At 38.5% G+C, this 22,132-nt stretch overlaps 1 protein-coding gene across 1 annotated transcript in view; it reads right to left on the bottom strand.

Moving 5' to 3' along the window:
• Nucleotides 1–870: 870 nt before the first annotated feature.
• LOC148374234 (serine/threonine-protein kinase OSR1-like) overlaps nucleotides 871–22,132 on the bottom strand; it is a 35,582-nt gene continuing 14,320 nt past the window's right edge. The window contains exons 6-17 of the mRNA XM_088334058.1: nucleotides 21,610–21,719; nucleotides 21,435–21,536; nucleotides 17,301–17,434; nucleotides 17,184–17,232; nucleotides 17,034–17,099; nucleotides 16,803–16,925; nucleotides 15,932–15,967; nucleotides 15,619–15,765; nucleotides 15,430–15,535; nucleotides 15,281–15,349; nucleotides 6,250–6,314; nucleotides 871–4,766 (exon numbers count right to left, since the gene is read on the bottom strand). Coding sequence (XP_088190184.1) covers nucleotides 4,692–4,766; nucleotides 6,250–6,314; nucleotides 15,281–15,349; nucleotides 15,430–15,535; nucleotides 15,619–15,765; nucleotides 15,932–15,967; nucleotides 16,803–16,925; nucleotides 17,034–17,099; nucleotides 17,184–17,232; nucleotides 17,301–17,434; nucleotides 21,435–21,536; nucleotides 21,610–21,719 — 1,082 coding nt within the window. The 3' untranslated portion in view covers nucleotides 871–4,691. The remainder of the gene's footprint in view (nucleotides 4,767–6,249; nucleotides 6,315–15,280; nucleotides 15,350–15,429; nucleotides 15,536–15,618; nucleotides 15,766–15,931; nucleotides 15,968–16,802; nucleotides 16,926–17,033; nucleotides 17,100–17,183; nucleotides 17,233–17,300; nucleotides 17,435–21,434; nucleotides 21,537–21,609; nucleotides 21,720–22,132) is intronic.

Genomic DNA, 22,132 nt, shown 5'->3' with positions numbered 1-22,132 from the left:
GTGCATCTTTTATGTCGGGCTTACAACTTACAAAACGTCTCCGCCCGGGTGACCGACAACTTTCAAAAAAAAAAAAAAAAGTTATGAAGAATGGGGCAGGAAACTTTATAGCTGGGCAGGCAACTTTTCAGAGTTGTCTGCCCTGGTGTCCGCTAACTTTTTGTCATGAGTTTCAGACACTCCTATATGACCAAACACTTTGCAAAACTAAAAGAGATATGCTATATAATTAAAGTGCAACTAACGAGACATCATCAAAACAAATATGAACGTATAAATTAAATGATTAATGCAACTTAATGCCTGGAAGCGTGTGCCCTTCTTCCACAGAATCCTTTCCAGCATCCATTCATTAACTTGATGCACTGTACATGTCTCACATTTAGATATACATAATGTGCTGATAGACAAATTGACACTAGGGTCAAAGATGACCAGACATCCCCGAGTTTGATGGAGATTTAAAAAGTGAACGGTACTACCTAATATTGGGTTAAGTGCTCTTATTGTTAACTAAAACAGAGTAAATCTTGTCAGCCGCATGAAAGAGGAAGTTTTATTTTGCTCAATGCACTATACAAAGTGGTTAGAGCACTTTCTTGTTAGACTAGATATTTGGTATTGGAGTAATCCAAAAGTAATTGACGTTATCAAGTTACATGTTTTTATAGTACTTGGATTACGTTACCGATTACACTTTTTAACACATAACTAGTCACAATATCTGATTACAATTGTAAAGTAAACCTGACAAAACCTGCAAATCGGTAAAGCAATTCGGACTTCGTTACCTCAGACGAAAATCCTCAAGTGCAGGTTGCAAGAGCTTACCAGATATTGTGTGAAGAAACAGAAAAACATGAGAAAATATTTATTTGTTGTTAACTCAACTCTGGCTTTATTCTTCGTCCCCATACCAACTTATTGTGGTGAAATTTTACATCAGTTGTACAATTTGTCTTGAAAGAAGAAATGTACCAGTTCAAATTTGCATTTGAAAAGGTGTTACAACTAAACAAGTGTATCCAAAAAATGGTGATGTTAGTACGGTATGCCATAGTTTAATTCAAATCATTCCAATGATTCAGTGACTGAGTCAAAGAGAAAGCTTTTCCTTTAAATAATAATTAAGCACATTGACTGTAACGTCAAAAATGCGCACACAAACACACCAGCTTCAATTAACAGTACACACAAATGTATCCGGTGTCAATGTGATTTACAGGGCGGGGCGTTGGGGGTGGAATCTGCATATCAGAACAGGTACGAAACATGTTACATATATCAATAAGGTGCCAATTCAACCAATTTGTGCACGATTATTAACGCAAATAACAAAGGCAAATGGCAGAAAACAAAAGAAAAGAACAATCAGGTTTTCCATAAGGAACATTTACAAGTCGTTCTATACTCCATGTACATGTTTAACAGTCACTTGCAGCAACAATGTTACATCGTGAGAAAAACAAAAACACAACTATGGGCGACAGTGCTCGGAGTTGCAACGTATGAACATGTAAATCATTTTTGCGTGTCATTTACTCCGGTACCTGAACAAGTAGCTTCAAGGCAGCCCTAGCATGTGGTACTAAAAAAGCAGGCAGCTACACCGGGAGTGACAATTGGCTAGAAACAGCGAAAACACTCAAATACAGCCAAACACAAAACTCCTCAGGCAGCTACACGTTCTGGGGGAAGAGTCACTCCACAAAAATAGATATTTCTGGCTGGCATCCTCAATACTGTACATATCTAATGGATATTGTAATTGAATAGTATGCTTTACAGAGCTATCTGTAATGCAAATCATGGTAGCGTTCATGTTAGCTTGCTAACAGATTAAAATCAATGAAGAGGATGGGGTGAAAGCTTTTATTTCATTAGAATAAAACACTAAAAAGATAACAATGGTTAAATTTCAATATGTCCTTACAGGGCAGATCCATCCATTACCTTAAAGGGGAAGTCAACAGAAAGGAGTCCCTCTGAATAATGTTAGATGGGCTCCAACTCATTTGGATTCCGCACTTTAATTAATATTGTATTTGTAGGATACACTTCTACGTTTTATACCACCTGCGAGCGGACACTTAGCTTTTCAATGTATTTCCTAGTGATCACGTCACAACCAATCACTGTTCACCACTAATAACATGATTCACACACTTTTTGATGGCAAAATTGAAGCACTTTTTAAAAACCTTTCAAGCTAATATTCCGAGTAGCATTAAAAGTATTAATCAGGTGTAAATCAAGTATTTCGCAGTGCCGAACCATATGTGCGAATTACATATGCAATCTTTATTCTTGCGTGTGCATTTATCAAGACAAATCTTTTTTTTATCTTGAAAAAGTTGAAAATATATTTGTTTTGGGGTAAAACTGAAAGTATTGTTTTGCCATATTTTGCATTGCCCATAATAAATGTCGATAATTGATACATCATACTTGCTCTAATACACATTTCTTAGTGCCCTGTTGAGGTGCAACCCATATGGGCCAATGATGCTTCATAGCTGCAGTTAATCATGACGAAAGAAGAAATAGAATGGCAAAGCAACCATGGAGGAGTCTCAGCGTCATTTTGTTTTTGTTGAGAAACATGGCAACAGTTCCAAGCATTTACTAGCACTTCACCCAAAATTTAAGCACTTCTCAATATTTAAAAAACACAAAATTAAAATGTGAGCATATTCAAAGATTTCAAGCAACTGTACGAACCCTGTTATAAAGACAAGATGTGATTGGTTCTTACTTGAGGCCTGACAACTGTGATGGCATCTTCACACTCCGAAGTGTAAAAATTGCCAGCAGCTGAAATGGATTTTACTACTTATTATTCCACAAATTCGTTTATAGAATATTTTCTTGGGTTAACTTCTGCTTTTTGCTTATGTCTACCTCAATTTACCAAAAGGAATTCTTGTGAAATTACTTTTGAGCTCAAACTCATTTTCAAAGCAACCCATAAAGCACTAGTATCATTTGTAAAATTGACAGTTATCTTATTGATTGGCTCTTTCAGAGATCAAAATACAAGATTCTAAAAGTCCAATATATAATCACTAATGCATGTACATGTACTGTATGTTTTTCAATAGTGTGGTCGAGGGTGCGAATTGTACTCCGGTGAGACTTGTATGCAAAATTATTGTCACATTATTACCAGGTAGAAAATTCACATGTTTTTTTCACACTAAAATGCAACCGGACGCTCTGGGCCTGTGTTAATATTTTTAAAATTGCCGGTGTTGTCTCTGCGCCCATAAGCATACATCACACGGGAAAATGTCCTTAAAATGACTTAGTATGTCATATTTGGGGAAATGTAATAGAAAAGTGAAGCAGAGAATTTGCTAAATGTATGATCATATTTATTTTAGACTGCCTTTTAAGGTGGCATGATATGCTTTTGGTGTAGGATTTTATCAAATAAACTATCCTCAAAAATGCGACATACACTCGGGGTACAACTTATATGGTTTTTCCTTCTAAGTTATGCAGTTTTGGCTGGTGCAACTTATGCTACGAAGCGACTTATATTCCGGAAAATATGGTACATGAATAGAGCATGCTATTGAGGGGAAGAGGGCCATTGCTCTAGTAAAATGTGACATGCAACTGCTGTGTGGTTAAAAAAAAAAACTGTCAGTCTTTTTCTCCAGAATCCTTCCTCTACATGCCATGATTTGACAAATCCTGTTAGACCCAATGTAATAGGAATGCAACATTATGATACTTGAACGTTCAAAATAGCTCACATTAATAAAGCAAAAGTAACCCGTGTAGACATTCCGCAAATAGTTTTTGCTAGGATACGTATAGCTATAAGAATTTGAAAAGCTACCTTGCTGCTTGACACTTGAACTATTGAGGTACAGAGACATTAAATTTAGCCAAACAGTGTCACATCCAGTCAAAAAAAACATTGCATAGGATAAGAGTATTAGGTATGTCAATTTCTTTCAAAATAGAAATAAAAAAGGGGGGAATCCAAATGAAACCACACAACCCAAATTTTGACCCAAAGAAGAAAATGGGGATGAATTGGGTGCATTAAATTTCGTTTAATGTTGACTTCAAGAGTCTGATTAAAGTCTTTGGTCGTTTCAAATCTTTGACGGAGGAGGTTTGTTTATGTTTTAACATCGGTAAATTGAGTCATTCCACACTAGAATCATTTCCTTGGTGATCAAAGTGCATGCAACTATTCAAATAATTACAATCAGTCAACCAATTGTACAGCAGATATGTATTGTTCAAAATTAACTAAGGCTTAATTTCTTACTGGTCAAATTCAGCATAGCATAAAGTGACATTGAACTTGTAAGAGTTTTGTGGCACAGTTTTCTTATAAACAAAAAAGGAAAGTGGAAGGCATCGTTTCCAGTATTGACAGATGATTTGGGCTGTGCATCCAACTAAAAATTGAGTGAGGGGTAGGATTGGGGGTATAGTAGATAATAACTGATTGCATGTCCTCTCCTATGAATAAGCGCACTGTAAACATTTCAAGTGTGTTCCTGTGATGAACCGAACCTCCTCTGCCTGTGGTCCTCGTGCATTCTGCTGCAGTGTCACATCCAACCAGTTTCACCATCCTCTCTTTGGCAGCAGTGGCGTCTTAGAATTTACTAGCATGCAGCAATGCACTACCAGTAGTTGCTGTCTGTTGCTGCACGCATTTAGACTTAGCTGATGCTGAGCTGCGCGAAACCGATGAGTTTCACATCATCTGGAATTTCGGACTCCTCCAAACCAGATGCCTGGAAGGTAGGAACAAGAAAAATCCTTTAACCATACCCATGGCAGTCACAGAATAACTACCAAATGCACAAAGTCTGTTGCTCGTATAAATCGGTATTTAGATGCATTGACCCTGAGTGCCAAAACATAAAACATATGTTTCATGGTATCAAGCCTCTGGGAATGGCTTCAGTATGATAAATTACTATTAGATGGCAGGAGTGGCGTTGATCAGATCTATGGCAAATCCAGACTTGGATTTTCCCACGCCAAAGCCGTCATTTTGCTTTTTGTTGTAGTCATTCAGAGGTGTACTTGCTGGTGTGTTTCAGATCATTGTCCTGCTGCATGATCCAAGAGCACAAGTTTGAGGGCACAAACTGATGGCCAGATGTTCTCCTTCAGTATCTTTTGCTAAACACCAGATTTTATTATTCCGTCAAACACAGAAAGTTGTCCTGGTCCTAAGACAGCAAAGCAGGCCAGTTAAGGTCATTGTTCATGACTCAATTGCAAGAGAGACACTGGCCAAAAATGGCATCCATGAGAGAGTTCCCAGGCAATAAATACTGCGGTCACAAAATAACAAAAAGAGTCATCTTCCAATTGCCAGAAAGTATCTTGATTATCCTCAAGACTTTTGGAGAAACATTCTGTGGACTGACCAGTCAAACATTAAACTTTTTGGAAGGTGTGCAGCCTGTTACATCTGGCATAAAAATGGCAAAGCATTTGACAAAAAGAACAGGATGCCAAAAATAAAGTGTGGTGGTGGCAGTATGCTGGTCTAGGGCTGCTTCGCTTCCTCAGGACCAGGACAACTTGCTGTGGTTGACAGAATAAAGAATTCTGGGGTGTACCAGGAGATCCTGAAGGAAAACGCCCAAGTCAATGTCCAGATTTAAATACAATTAATATGCTGCAATAAGCTTTTATAAACAGTTGATGCTAGAAAACCCTCCAATATGGCAAATATGAAACCATTTTTCCAAAGAAAAGTTGGCCAAAACACCTGCACAGTGTTGCAAGAGACTACTTCCCAAATATCGTATATGTTTGATTTCTGTTATCGCTGCAGCCCAACTCACTATTCAGGGGTTCAGGAGACAATTACTTTTTCACATAGGTTTGGATTTTTTTGTGTGCCTTATAATGGGATCAACATTTCAAAACTGCATTTTGTATTTCTTTGAGTTGTCCCATTGTAATATTAAAATTGGTTTGATGATCTAAAACCTTCGTGAGTGATAATTATGCAAATAAAAACACAGAAATCAGGAAGGCGGCAAATACAAAAAAATGTTTACAGCACTGTAATCACAACACATGCTAACACATTATTTCGATTATTATTTCACAATGACAGATTTATTTAATATTGAATAATTCCTAGAAATAACCTTCAACACAACGAGCGCAACAGTAGTAGTAAATGTTAAACGTCAATAAAATAAATGCCTCATTGCTACTTTGTGGGAATCTGTAAATAGTGAGTGTAACTACCAGCTTGAAGGTGACATTTTTGTGATTTTGAGGATCATCCACAATCTTCTGTAGATTGGCAGCAACTGCAAAATACATAGAAACATTAAATGTTACATTATTCCAAATTCACATCTGTGATTTACGTCAATATAAGTTTTTTTCTTAAAGAAGTCATTTTTGTTTCAATTTCAGCAACTGCTACTAGTAGTTTCAAGCAGCTAAGGGTCAGATATTGGTCACTTAAATGTTGCAGCACCTAGCGAAAGTATTGGCCTCCTAAAAACGTTTTGTCATATTGCAACATTTCAGGCTTCAAACTTCAAACTAAAAAACTGAAAAGATTTTCTAATAATCAACAACATACGAGACACAATCGTAAAATGGAACCAAATTATTTCAACAATTTATAATACTCACAAAGAAAAAACAATGAAAAGTGTTGCAAAAATGTTGGTGCCCTGTTCTATCAACTCAGCCAACTAACTCCAAGAGTTCCCTGACGACGTCTGAATGATCCAATGTTGACCTAAATGACTAACACTAACAGAGTGCACCTGTGTGTCATTAAGTCAGAGTTTAAATGCACCTGCTCTGTGATGGGCTCAGAGGTCTGTGAAGGGAGACACTGGAGAACAGACAACATTATGAAGACCAAAGAACAAACCAGGTAGGTCCAGCATAAAGTTGTGGAAAAGTTCAAAGCAGCATTAGGATTAGGGCTGAAACTAACAATTAATGTCATAATTAATAAATAAGTCGATTATTTTTCAATTAATCGATGAAGACAATTTCTCAAAGACATTTTAAATTTCCTACTCTTTATTCAAATATTAAAGTGTTGGCCAGATAGAAAAATAGTGCACAAAACAGAATATTCCGTGATATAAAACAAGTGTTTGTCGATACTTGACAATTAACAAAAATTCGTAGAAATGTATGCTATACACCTGCAAATATGTAAGATAATTAACCACTTTATCCAAAGATCATATTGTATTTGGACGTATACCAAACTAAAAAGAAAGTGCAATAAATTTAATTTTATGTGTTGCAATTAATTTTAACAATAAAAAAATGTATCCATAATGTAAACAAACCGTTTCAAAATTTTGTAAACAAATTTATTTTTTGGGGTCAAATCTTGAAGTATAATAAACATTCCCAATATGCTCAAAAATCTGCACCTTGTGCAAAGTTAAAGAAGTCATTGTTATTATTTTTCTTTTTACTTTATTTTATTCACCTATTTTCAGTCCCCCCCCCCCTGTATTTCTGCAGCACTGTCTGAAACCTAATGGCAATTTGTTTTGGTAATGATGCAATGTTCAATATTTAAAGATTTAAAAAAATCTAGGATATCTAATAAAACGGTCTTGGCACTTTTTACAGGACCAAAGCAGTACTACAACTCCCAGTGTCGCAATGGAATAGTATGCACTCTTATTTGCATTGATTTAACATACTTGGTAACTAATAAATCACGCGATACAACGAATCGATTATCTAATTAGTTGCCAATGCATTTAATAATTGATTTTTAAAGATTTTATCGATTAATTGTTTCAGCCCTAAAGGGGATACAAAAAGATTTCGCTGCATTTACACATCTCTCAGAACACTGGGAGATTAATATTACCTAAATAGAGATAGCATAAAACCACTGCAAACCTTTGGACATTTGTGGAAAGAACTGAAATATCCTGTGCACAAACGATCGCCAGCAACCCTAGAAGAACTTGAGCTGCTCTTTTAGGAAGAATATTTCCGTTTGTGCAAGATGTGCAAAACGGGACATATCCCAGAACATTTGTGGCAGTGATCACAGCAAAAGGAGGTTGTGCAAAGTATTAACTCAAATAGGTGGCGCCATGTGGTAGACGGCAGCAAGGAAAGTAGCTCTGGCAAAAACCACTACAGACTAACGTAATAACTAATAGGAAAAAGACAGAAAGGGGATTATTTGTAACTCAAAGCAAAGAAAAACCCTTCAATAAAATATGGTCAAAAAGGGCCGACTTGTCGAGGAAACTGGTGCAAAGGAGAAACGGAAAGAGGGAGCAGAGGGGACGGCGCCGGCCGGCAGCAGATACGACTCGGCCATTCTCGAAGAGATGCATAAATTAAGGCAAGAACATGCCGAAGCAGCCAGCGAGAACAAGATTACCATGGCAAGACTTGAGAAAAGCATCAAAGAGCTTTTGGATAGGACTGTGTTGCTGGAGCAAAAAGTGGAGCGCATGGAGGAGCTAAACGCTAACACGGAAGAGCGAACGGCGCGATTGGAGCGCTGCTTCTCGAACAAGCCGCCAAATTAGCAACAAAGTATATGGATTTGGAGTCAAGATCAAGACGCAACATTAGAATACATGGCATTCCGGAGGGTGCAGAGAGGAATGATACAATCGGTTTCATCACGGGCTTCATCAAATCGAACATTCCAACAACGGGACATATGGACATTCATATTGAGAGGGCACACCGCTCACTGGTGGCCAAGCCTCAAGGTAATACAGGACTGCCGCGAGCAATTATCGTGTGCTTCGTTGACTACAGAGTAAAAGAATCCGTGATGAAGGAAGCACGGAAACAGAAGACAACGTATGAAGGCAAGACTGTTTAGTTCAATCAAGACTACACCATGGAAATTCAAAGGAAGAGGAAACAAGTAAGGGACGTCATCAAAAAGCTAATGGAGAAAAACGTGAAGACACAATCCCCATATCCCGCCCAGCTGAAGATGTTTTTGGACTCAGGAATAAAGACATTTTTTACACTGATGGATGCAGCACCATTGCTAAAAGAAATGGGGATCTACGTGGGTGAAGACAATACGGAGACACTTCAGAGGATGATGGCGAAGAACACTTGGACTACAGTGACCAGAACGAGAGGAAGGCGAAGGAACACCCCCATCACAGAAGGTGACTTACAAGCTCTCATGGAGCAAAACAAAGCTTAGTTCTGATTTGGGGTGAAGGAGTAAGGACCATTTCTACCCTTTCTGTTAAGTATTCAATAAGTTAGAAGGACCGTAAATTCTGGACTATAAGCCGCTACTTTTTTCCGAAACGTTCAACCCTGCAGCTTATTCAGGGATGCGGCCAATTTATGTAATCTTTCTAACGGCCGCCAGCGGCGCTCGAGCACAAAAGGTAAGATTTAGACCGGTGGAATATATGCGCCGAGGAAGACTGCAACTTCTTAGCTTGTGCACAAATTAAATTAGCGTTGACATATCCTCATCATGCAAATTGCAAAAAGAAAGGCACATGACGCGACTTTCAAGCTAAACACAATCGAGCAGTCTGATAAAGGAGGAAACAGAGCTACTGCATGTAAACTTTACTTTGCGAGTGTGTCTTTGAATAAGGGAGCGTGGGACGACGTCTATATGATAAAGTCTCTTTACCATAATGGAGGAAGACGACTTTGATGACGTCGGTTTTAAGGAGGAAGATGAGGATGGATTACCGTGGTTTCTACATGTAAGGCATGTTTTTTTTAACATAGCCAGTTACCGTGTCGCGAGCGTGTTGCTAGTAGCGTTTTGCTAACCTTCACAGGCACGGTTTGGGATGAAAGTTATGTTATTATTAAAGCTTTGAAAACTCTCTCTGTGTACCGTCTTTCTTTGTAAATATGAGTAACCATGTATAATATGTATTTGCAACTGTATATTTTTGTAATGTATTTATTTTAGAAACTTATTTTGATATGTTTTGCACGAACAAAAGAGAAAGAAGGGGCGGGGCAAACGCGGGCTGACGGGAAGTGAAGTAAATGTGAGACGTGTTTGTGGACGCGGCCAACAATAGCGGATATATATTTTTCCCACCCTTATCTTTGGAAATATACACTTTTTTTCCTTGGATTACTTTCAACGGGCACCCGGACTCTGCAGGTCTGCATCAAATGTTAAGTACCGGTATCATTTTCCGTTCATTTTGCCGGCTGTGATTTTTGGACCGTGTCGGGTATGCGTTAACTTTGCGTTTGTGTTGCATTTTCTCAATGTGGGCGCATGCGGCTAATATACAGGTGCAGCTTGTGTATGTACAAAATCGGTCTTACTCCCGAAATGTGGTGATTGCGGCTTATAATCAGGTGCACTCTACAGTTCGGAATTTAGGGTAAGTAAATTTATTATCTTTAAATTAAAACAATATTTTGTCTTTTTGTGTAGAGCTACAATAAAATATTTAGTTAGTTATAACTATGGACAACTGTACAAAAGTTGTTCAAGCACTGAGTGCATATTTCCAGGAAGGTAGCCACAACTCTCCGATTGGACTCTTGGAAGACATGTGTTTTTGTTTTTTGAGTGTGTTTTTTTTACTTTTTGGTGGGGTCTTATGTGTGTTTGTTTAGTTAGTTTGTTTGTTTTTTCAATGGAGGTGTTAGTTCTTAATGTATTTTTTCGTATGCTTCAAAAATCAGTGTGACTCAATATAAAACATGAGCAATCTAAATCTTGTTTCATATAATGTACATGGGCTGAACCAACGCATTAAGAGAAAAAAGATATTGAATCAACTCTAAACATTGCAAAGCTCAGTAGCTTTATTACAAGAGACACATTTGACAGAGATTGAACATAAGTTAAAAAGAGAATGGGTTAACTGGGTGTTTTACGCCTCTTTTGGTAAAAGAAGGGGAGTAGCAATTTTACTTGGAAAAGGTGTAGCGTTTAAAGTAAAAAAAAAAAAGAAGTTAAGGACAATCTGGGTCGTTATATAATGATTATAGGGTCAATGGCTGGAATGGAAATATCAATAATAAAAGCTTTATGCACCAATTGAAGAAAAGGGGACATTTTTTCAATTATAAGCCAAAGTGATAACCAATTGTGCGAAGGGAATGTTACTTATATGGGGTGATTTTAATACTGTACAAAATGGCAAAGTGGACAGGTACCCATCAGTACATGGAACAAATACAAAGAGGTCGAGGATGTTGAATAACAACTAAGGAATTGGGATTGATAGATCCATGGAGAGAGAAGAATCCCCAAACTAAAGACTATACTTTCTATTCAAACCCTCATGGCAGCTATTCAAGGATGGATTTCGTTTACATTTTAAGACAACATATGCATACAGTAGTGGAGTGTGGTATAGAGAATATTGCTATAAGTGACCATGCTCCAATTACTTCAAAATTAAGTTAGGACAATGAACCACATTTTAGGTATTGGAGGATGAATGTATCTCTCCTCTTAGATAAAAATTTAGAAAAGGAAATAAAGCAGTGTATAAAGGAATATTTTCAAATCAATGACAACGGGGAGGTTTCTCCATCAATATCATGGGAGGGAGGGAAAGCTCTAATAAGGGAGAAAATAATTGAAATATCTTCTCGACTGAAAGGAGCCCGATTAAATAATCAAAAGGAACTGGAGGATAAGATTAAGTAATAGAAGCAGAACATAAATGAACGCCTAATGAATCCAGATTGCAGGTATTAAAAACAACCAGAGGCAAATCAGACGAACTTTTAACAAATAAGGCAGAAGGGGCTTTGCGCTTTGTGAATCAGAGATATTATGAAATGGACAATAGAGCCAGTCGATTACTAACCTTCCAAATTAGAAAAGCCCAAACATATAGAATTATTTCACAAATGAAACATCCTATTTCTAAACAATGTTTAGCAAAACCCAAAGGTATTGAAGAAGCGTTTGCAGATTATTATAAAGATTTATACAATGACTCAGAGAATGATTTGAATAGCTGCACGGCACGAAAAGTTTTGGAAAAACTACATTTACCAATTCTATCAGGAGGGGATACATTAGAAATTATTTGCCCCGTTATAAAACAGGAAATACAGGATACAATAAAAAACTTAAAAATAAATCCCCAGGAACGGATGGATTCCCAGGGTTGTTCTACAAAAGTTTTAAGGAAGAATTAACACCAGTACTACATAAGGTATTTAACTATGCGCTAACAAAAGGAGATCCCCCCAAATCGTGGTAAGAAGCCATCATGACAGTCCTGCATAAAGAAGGAAAAGATCCAATGTTGTGAAAGCTATAGACCAGTTTACTGTGTAACAATTTAAAAATTCTTACAAGCATAATGGCAAAAAGAATGCAGAAATGTATAGCGGGATTAATTAAAACAGATCAAACAGGGTTTATTCCGGGAAGACAGGGTGCAAACAATATTAGGAGGATATTATTATTTTGAGCACAAAATCTAAAGCCCAACCCTCGATGTTACTGAGCTTGGATGCCCAAAAAGCTTTTGATAGGGTTGAATGGAGCTTTTTACATCAAACACTTATAGCATTTGGCTTCCCTCAAAAATTTGTAGAGTGGGTGAAAATAATCTATAAAAATCCTAAATCTCGTTTTAGAGTCAATGGTCAGTGTTCAGATTTCTTTGATCTCAAAAGAGGAGTCCGGCAAGGGGACTGTTTAAGTCCACTCTTGTTTGCAGTAAGCATAGAACCACTCGCGGAATCAATAAGACAAAATGAGCAAATAAGGGGAATATTAGATGAAGGAGAAGAGCATAAAATATCACTGTTTGCAGATTACTTGTTGGTAATGCTGAAAGAGCCCTCTTTATCAATACCACCACTCCTGGAGAACCTTAAAATATATGGAGAAGTAGATAGATAGATAGTAGCTGGGTATTTAAATAATGAGAGCAAATCAGTAGCAATGATGATAGTAGGAAAATCCAACAGATGTGATAGAAAGATTTGACTTCAAATGGACAAATAAAGGGTTTAAATATTTGAGGGTGACTATTACACCACTGTCCACACAGCTGTTTGATGCTAATTCTGGAAAGTTGGTGAAAGAAATAAGGAAGGATTTGGAAAGATGGGAAATTCTGCCCTTAAGCCTTATCGGAAGGGTAGAAACAATTACAATGAACATATTACCAAGACTATTATTTCTGTTTCAATCTCTTCCAATTCTTATCCCGGCATCCACATTTAAAATGTTAAATAAATTGATATCAAAATTCCTTTGGCAAAATAAGAAACTTAGAATAAAATACAAAACCCTTTTAGCTTCTAAAGAAAAAGGGGGCCTAGACCTAACCCAATATTAGATAAAATTATTGGGCAGCTCAAATTAAAGCTCTTATTTTGTGGATGACTACAGACACAGATAAAATATGGGTGGACATGGAACAGCGATCTTGTCAAATGTGCCTGTGGAATCGTTACCATACATATCAGTAGCAATGTGGAAGAAGTTAAAACTCCAGAATGAATGGATTAAGGGAACTATTAGAACATGGTCAACAGTACAAAATTTTTTTAAAATATCAAGGTCTGTGAATAGGGCTACAAAAATAGCAAAAAACCCAGACTTTAAACCTGGGGTTATGGCTGTAGGATTTGAAAAATGGGCCCAAAAAAGATTGATGTTGATTACCCAAATGTTCGAAGGACAGGCATTGAAATCATTTGAACAACTTCAACAAGAATTTGACCTGCCTAAAAATGATTTTTTTACAAATATTTGCAACTCAGGCATTACCTCCAGAAATATGATGAACGGGGGGGAGGGGAATATGTAATGAGCCAACTAAAGTTGAGGAATTATTGATATCATACTCAAAAGGACAATTAATATATATATATATACATATACATATATATATATATACATATACATATATAGGAGCCATACCAGCCTAGTGGGAGGTGGCTAGAGTCAAGGACACATTCCTTTTCTCTTTCTGGGAGATTGATAGAGGAGGGGATTCCCAGGCCCCTCGCTCAACCCAACTGATGTGTTGGGAGTCATTAGGTGACCAAACCCCCCCCAATTACAACCCCTAATGCCGAGCGCCAAGCAGGGAGGCACAGTGTACCAATGTTGTTAGTCTTAGGTATGACTCTGCCTAGGCTTCAACCAGCGACCTCCTAGTCTCGGAGCAGGCGCCCTACCCCCAAGGCCACAGAGCTGGACGATTAATAAAGGGGGGTATCTCAAAATTGTATAAAGCTCTGCGAATGGATCCCAGTTATGACTAAATGGTGGTTAAGGAAAAATGGGAACAAGAAGCTAATGTAGTGATAAAAGGTGACGAATGGGAAAAAAAACTTTGAAAGAGGGACACCAAATAACCAGCAGTCTGACATGGAGGGAGTTTGAATGGAAAGTAAAAATGTGATTCTTCTATACACCCTCTATCACTTCAAAATATAAAAATACCTCCAATCTATGTTGGCGTAACTGTGGGAGGGTCAGAGATTTCACACATATTTTCTGGGATTGCCCTGTGATATTAAATTTCTGGAGAAGTATTCAGACAGAAATAAAATTAATTATTGGTTGGGAGTTGCGGTTGGACCCAGTGACCTATGTATTAGGAATTTTGCCAGAAGAATTATTGACTGGTCAATATAAATATGAAACCGCAAGCTCCTGACATAAAACAATGGAGAGACAAATTAAAGCAAATGTACATTATGGAAAAAAAAAATCACTGCAAGACTTCAACTGAAACTAGATCAATTCGAGAAAAGATGGAAGCTTATCACACAACTTTTACTTGATGTCTAAACACCTCACTTTTTATTTAATTTCTTTTATTAAAATGTTTTGTTGTTGTTTCTTTTGTTATTTATGGGTATGTCAATTGTATATATTTTTGTTTGTGTTGCTGTATGATGGATGAATCAAACCTCTGTCAAAGTATGTGTGAGAAATAAAAAGTTATAAAAAAAATAGGCATTATTTTGCAAAGCATACTTTTTTATTTGTCAGCACAATATAAAATGTTGAATAGATTTGGTTTATTCATGCGATTGAATCACCCGTTTAATCTTGGAAAATTTTGAGTTTTTTATTTATAAGTTTAAAGCCTCATATATGCGATGTCAAAAAGTTACTGTGGAGACAAACCACCCAAGTTTTAGTAAATTTGTCTGGATACTTTTTAACTCTTACACTCATAAATAAAATCGAAGACTGGAGTCAACCCAAACCATCTTTAAAAAGATGGTAGTACGATATTCAGACACTGATCACTATTCCAAGTCTACTCAAAACACAGAAAGAGCCTCCCCTACTTACCAATTACTAAATCTCTCCCATCAACCAAACCAGCCGAAACCAACTCCTGAGACACTCCGTCAGCAGAGTCTGATAAAACAGAGAATTAAGCATCACCATAGAGAATAATCATCAGTCCAGGCCATGAGGTCCAACGAGAATGATCAGACCTCTTCCAGACATGAACTCAAAACGAATGTCATTGAGCTCCTTCTTTAGATTCCTTAGCCTGAGGACAAGGCTGATGGGAACGCTGGCATCTGATGCAGAAGGATCCTGAAACAGCAAACCGAAAATTAATCAATCGTGCATGCAGAGCCTGTAAATTGCGGCTCTGCAAAAAATGAATGTGTAGAAACCTGAGTAGCAGGTCCATGTGAGGGACTCGCAGAGGCTGCAGCCTGTGCTGGAACGTCTCCACCACTTTGTCCCACAGGCGTCACGTTCGCATTCACCGTAGGAGGCAACTTAAGGTGTGCACTGGAGCCATCTGGTGGTGGGAAAATCTAAGGGGTATGACAAAAGTATTTTCAAGCTTTTGCAATGCTACATAATCATGGACATTAAAAAGAAAACGAGGACAAACAACTAGCACATTCATGCAAATCACTTGTTCTAGATATTCAAAGAAAATCAGCACCTGATGGTCATGTCCTCCAAAAACAGACTCACCTCCATAGTCTGAGACCCGTCCCTCACTCTGGGTGACTGCAGAATGGACATGACAGATTGTCAAAATTAAGAAAACATGCAATTCTCTTACACCAATAAACCCAATTTTAATACTTGAGGGTACAATTTAAGGAATCCCACATTCAAGAACAGAAACTTCATGACATTACAGCCAAGAAGACAGAAAAGCATTATTCCACACCACGACATAAATTCCGACTCACATTAAAGGATAGGATATCAATGTGTTAAAGGAAAACCTTTCTGTCTCCATGATATAAAAAAAGAATGTGACCTTGTTCTTTATAAAAGGAAAGCACCTTATTTATTTATTTATATATTATAAGGCACAACCAAAATTCCTAACCTGGCCAGTGTGCACCTTATATGCTAACAAAATTGGAACTGTGTTCCCATATTTGCGCAACTATTGAGCAGTCAAAATGTATCGCAGACCACAATTCCATAACAATAGTGGTAACGGAGGTTCGAGCACTGAATCCTTACTATCAGGCCAATAGGGCAGTGTTTCACAATTACATTCTGTCATTTTCAGTAACTTCAATCCCATGCATTTTATATTCCGGTGCGCCTTATTTATGAAAAACAAATCACAAAACAGTATTTAGTAAGAGTGCGCCTTATAACCTGATAAGCACCTCGTAGCAAATAAATATAAGTACAAATCATAATACATCAGACGTAGCAGTGACCCTTGTTTAAATGGACACGAAAAATCTCTGGAGTTGACGCAGCAAAAATAACAGCAATGGCCAACAATATTATGTATCCAGTTTCCCCAGGGGGCCTTAAAGGTCGACCTGTCACAGAACTTTGAGAGAACATCATCAGAAAGTGTGAAATATCTTACCCGCAAAGCTGCCACTGCAGCTTTGCCTTCTTCACTCTCTTCGTCCAGTTCGTCATCACTCCATTCCCAACCACCGTCCTCGGTCTTGTGGAGGCGACCGCTGGATCCCGGAACACGTCTCACCTTTGCCATTCAGGTTTAAAAACAAAACAGGAAAAAAAAAATCAACATAATATGTCAAAATAGCTACACAACATTTATTATTATTATTATTTGAAGTTTAAGAATTACCTTTTTTGACCGGTCTGTTATTGATGGACCTTTGTGTAGCAACTTCTCTTGCAAGTAGTCATTATTCTGTGGAAAATATAAAACAAATACGACACATACTTGTAAAAGAAAATGCATATAAAAAACTGTCTTTGTAAAGTAAAGGCTTGCCTTGGCTTTTGTGAAGAATTTGTGCTTAAGCAGTTCAGCAGCTGTTGGCCTAAACAGGAGCATATAAAGAATGAAAGATTACAGTAAATAGATAGATGGAAAAAAAGATTATTAGACCTTTTTTCAGGGTCCTTCTGTAAACACAGGGTGATCATCTTCCTAAAGGATTTCCCGTATTTCTTGACCATCTCCTTGTCTGTTATACCAGTTTCTAGACAAGGTGGGTCGTTCTGTAGAGTCAGCATCAGCACCTGCACACACACACCAAAAAACACGTTCACAATCAAAAAAAGAAACTTCCTAAATGCAAATATTTAAAGTTCACTTGGTACCAGAGGGCATTAAGTTCATGAGGCAGCATCCAAGACCCTAGATTACAGAAAATCTCAACAAATAATCAAACGTCATCTCTAAAGCCAATTTATGGAGTTTGATGTATATTAAGAATGAGTTTCAGTTTGTGACCTACTAAAATTAAATGTAATTTTCTATAAATTATATTGTGATATTTTAGTACTGCAGTGGCTATATGTTAACAAATATCTTAAATAAGCATACAAAAGGTTTGAATGCACCTTGAGAAAATAAAAAATACAGTGCCTTTATATATTTAGAGGTTTAAAAAATGGACATTATGAATTATTTAGCGACCCTGGTCAAAAAATAATATTGACTAAAAAAATATCTTCACGACTATAAGGTGCACCGGGTTATAAGGCGCATTCCCCCAAATAGATTATTGTCCTATGTTTTCCATACATAAGGCGCACCGGACTATAAGGCGCTAAAGTGGGAGCGTCCCCCCCAAAAAAGTCAGATAGTTCAGTCAAACTTATTAACCCATTAACGTTCCGACGGCTCGCAAAGAGGCAAATACGTGTCTCACGCGTCTTGGACACTGTATCTGTTAGTGTATGATGTCACCAATCACTCAAATACGTCATTCCACATTTCATTAGGAAGGTTAAACTTTTGGGATTCAAGAAATGACAACCATTTCTTGATTTCTATTTTCTTTCGCTGGCCACTGTGTAGACAGCAAAGTAAGAATTTCATTGTGCAGGGAAACGTGGTTCTTTAGATTGATAGATGGATAGATATAGATAGATAAATACTTTATTCATCCCCGTAAGGAAATTCACACTTCCAGCAGTATCCTTGTGTTGAAAAATAAAATAATAATAAAATAAAATAAATAGAATACAGAAATACCCAATATAACAGGTTGATAATGAGTATTTAAATAGTGCTACATAAAATACACACTGTAATAAAAATAGAGTAATATGCAAATGTGGGGGTGGGATTTAATGTGAGCTTTTAGTCGCCCGGGTGGAGTTAAAGAGCCTCATGGCATGAGGAGGATATGATCTCCTCAGTCTGTCTGTGGAACAAGACTGTGACAGCATTCTGTCGCTGAAGCTGCTCTTCTGTTTGGAGATGATGCTGTGTAGTGGATGTGATGAATTGTCCATGATTGACCGCAGCTTTTTCAGTGCCCGTCTCTCAGCTACAGTTATCAGGCTGTCCAGCTTTGTGCACACAACAGAGCCAGCTTTCCTCACCAGTTTATTAAGACGAGAGGCATACTTCTTCTTAGCGCTGCCTCCACAACACGCTGCCGCATAGAAGAGGGGGCTTGCCACAACAGTCTCAGAACATTTGCAGGAGCTTTTTGCAGATGTTGAAGGATGCCAGCCTTCTGAGGAAGTAGTCGGCTTTGTCCTTCCCTGCACAGAGCTTCTGTGTTGGCAGTCCAGCCCAGTTTATTGTCCAGCTGCACACCCAGGTATTTGTAGGTCTGGACAAATTCTACACATTCTCCTTTGATAGTTACAGGAACCAAGTGAGTTCTGGTTCTCCTGAAGTCCACTACCATCTCCCTTGTCTTAGTGGTGTTCATGTGCAGGTAGTTAGCTTCGCTCCATTGGACAAAGTCCTGAATCAATTTCCTGTACTGCTCCTCCTGCCCACTTCTGATACATCCCACGATAGCAGTGTCATCAGCAAACTTCTGTATGTGATAGGACTCAGAGTTGTACTGAAAGTCCGACGTGTACAAGGTGAATAGGAACGGAGAGAGCACGGTCTCCTGTGGCGATCCCGTGCTGCTGACCACAGCGTCCGATGTACAGCCCCCCTGTTTCACATACTGGGGTCTGCCTGTCAGGTAGTCTGTAATCCATGCCACAAGGTGTGAGCTTACTCCCATCTCTGTCAGTTTACCACTAAGTAGCAGAGGCTGTATGGTGTTGAAGGCACTGGAGAAGTCCAAAAATGTAATCCTCACAGCACCCATGCCCCTGTCCAGGTGAGAGAGGGATCGGTGTAGCATCTAGACAATAGCATCCTCCACTCCCACCTTCTCCTGGTAGGCAAATTACAGAGGGTCGATGGCGTGGTGGACCTGTGGCCTCAGGTGGTATAGCAGCAACCGCTCCATGGTCTTCATCACATGATGTCAGGGCGACAGGCCTGAAGTCGTTGAGTTCCTCAGGTCTTGATTATTTTGGGACTGGGATGATGCAGGATGTTTTCCACAGCTGGGGGACCCTCCCCTGTTCCAGGTTAAGGTTGATGATGCGCTGTAGAGGGTCTCCCAGCTCCAACGCACAGGACTTCAGCAGTCGGGGGGATACTCCATCTGGACCAGCTGCCTTGCTGGTTCGCAGCTTCCTGAGCTCTCCACGCATCTGGGCTGCAGTGTTCTTGAGTGGGGGGATGTCCTCCTCCATGCTGGTGTCGAGAGGAGGAAGGACAGCTGCAGTACTCTGGAGTGAGAATGAGTGGGGTTGGTCAAACTTGTTAAAAAAGTTGTTTAACTGGTTAACTTTCCCCACATATACTTCCACAGCCACACCCCGCTTGATGCTGCAGCCGGTGAAGATCTTCATCCCTTCCCACACCTCCTTCATGCTGTTGTTCTGCAGCTTTTTCTTCAACTTCCTCCTGTACTGCTCCTTCGCTTCCCAGAGCTGGACTCTGAGCTCCCTCTGTACTCGTTTTAGCTCCTGCTGATCGCCATCTCTAAAGGCCCTCTTCTTTTGGTTCAGAAGGCACTTGATGTCGCTCGTGATCCAGGGCTTACTCATTACTGTGCATATGACAATCAACACTTTGAATTGAATTGAATTTAAAAATTGACTCATCACAGAAACATCAAGATCAGTCTGAAACAAGATACTGGGAAAATATGAAGCCGGGGTAGACCAAAGTCTTGCAGCCATCACATTCAATAATGATACGCAACCATGGTCCTCTTACATCCGTGACTGTTGTGAATCCAACCGTGTATCTAAATATAATGAATATAAATATTTACACACTTCAAAACACGCAATAATGCTGACAAGCTGAGAAGGTTGATGGACGTTGCTTTTGCTAGCTGTCTGTTTAGCCCCATAATTACTGTTTACAAATACAGACTAGTAAAAAAAAAAACGTTTTCTCCATGACGTAGAGAACCTAACGTGTGATTCACATTCATCTTTTTCGGCCAATTGCAGGCTTTGTTTTTCCTCCGCTTTAGCCTATGCGAGCCTGTAAATGCTAAAATGGACCTTCCTCCTTCACTTCTAAATAACTAGCCAACAGTGACAAATGGCGACCCCAATAATGTCGACGAAGAAAAAAGTCAGCCGAGAAGCATCTGCATCGATGGACGTTGCTTGTCGCTGGCCGTGGGTTTAGCCCCATAATTCCTTCTTACAAATACTGACTACAGTGGAAAAAAAAAAATTCTCCAGGCTGTCGTGCTACCAAACGTGTAATTCACATCTTTTTGGGCCAATTGCAGGCTTTGTTTTGCCCCACTTTAGCCTATGCAAGCCTGTAAATGCTAAAAAGGACACCCCTCCTTTACCTCCAAATAACTTAAGCCAATAGTGTCCGATTTAAATGATGATTGAAACATTGATTAGGAAACAAAACGCTGGTATATATATCCCAGCATACACCGCACACTACTTCGACAATGGGGGAAAATCTAGTTGGCGGATGCTTGCCTTAGTTGCGTGACCTAGCGACTCAATATTGATCCATATATAAGGCGCACAGTATTACAAGGCGCATGGTCAGCTATTGAAAAAAATAAAGGCTTTAAGGTGAGCTTTATAGTCGTGAAAATACGATACCTCAAATTTCCTGACCTACGAGTATTTCTAAAAAAAAAATTTATATTTAATCATTCACAATGATGGTTAAAATTGTCAAAACAGACACCTAAAAAAAATAAAAAACATTTTTAGTTACCTTCATTGGTGGATATTTGTGATATGGCGCAGCCCCTGTGGCAAGCTCAATGGCAGTGATCCCAAAACTCCAAATGTCAGCTTTAAAGTCATATCCACGAACCTGTAAAAAGCACAAGACTTAAAGACCAAGAAGAAAAAATGATCACACGCTTTACATTCGAGATGAATCCCACCTGTTCCATGACCTCAGGGGCCATCCAGCAAGGCGTCCCAACAAAAGTTTTCCGAACCTTGTTTCTGGTCATATCCCCGCCTGCAGCTAGAAAGGCACTCACTCCAAAATCTAAAAGACAAAAGAATGAGGAGAACAAAAATATGTGGGAGGGTTTGTTGCATGTTTATAGTAATAGTAGAAGTAGTTTCAGGGTTCATAAACCTTTTCCAAGGTCAAATTAAAGCACTTAAGGACTTTCAAAGCCAATTTTTCAATTTTTCCAGTACCATTAAAAGCAAAATTCCGGTGTGAATCTTGTGTTTTGCAGAGCCACAAGCAGATCTGCGATTTACATATGCGATATTTAATCTTGTGTGTCCATTTATCAAGACATTGATTAGATCATGAGTAAATTGCAAATATATTTGTGGATCTAAACAATATGTGTGTTAACATTTTTTGAGATAAATATCTCCCTATATAGGTGTTTGGTAAAATGACAAATATGTATCTCACATTTTCAGTTGTAGGAAGTTCTTCCC

The sequence above is a fragment of the Urocampus carinirostris genome, chromosome 1 (assembly GCF_059441175.1).
Source record: "Urocampus carinirostris isolate Australia breed hairy pipefish chromosome 1, RoL_Ucar_1.0, whole genome shotgun sequence".
Classification (NCBI taxonomy): domain Eukaryota; kingdom Metazoa; phylum Chordata; class Actinopteri; order Syngnathiformes; family Syngnathidae; genus Urocampus; species Urocampus carinirostris.
Note: the sequence above shows the minus strand (reverse complement) of the source record. Positions and strands in the feature narration are given on the sequence as shown.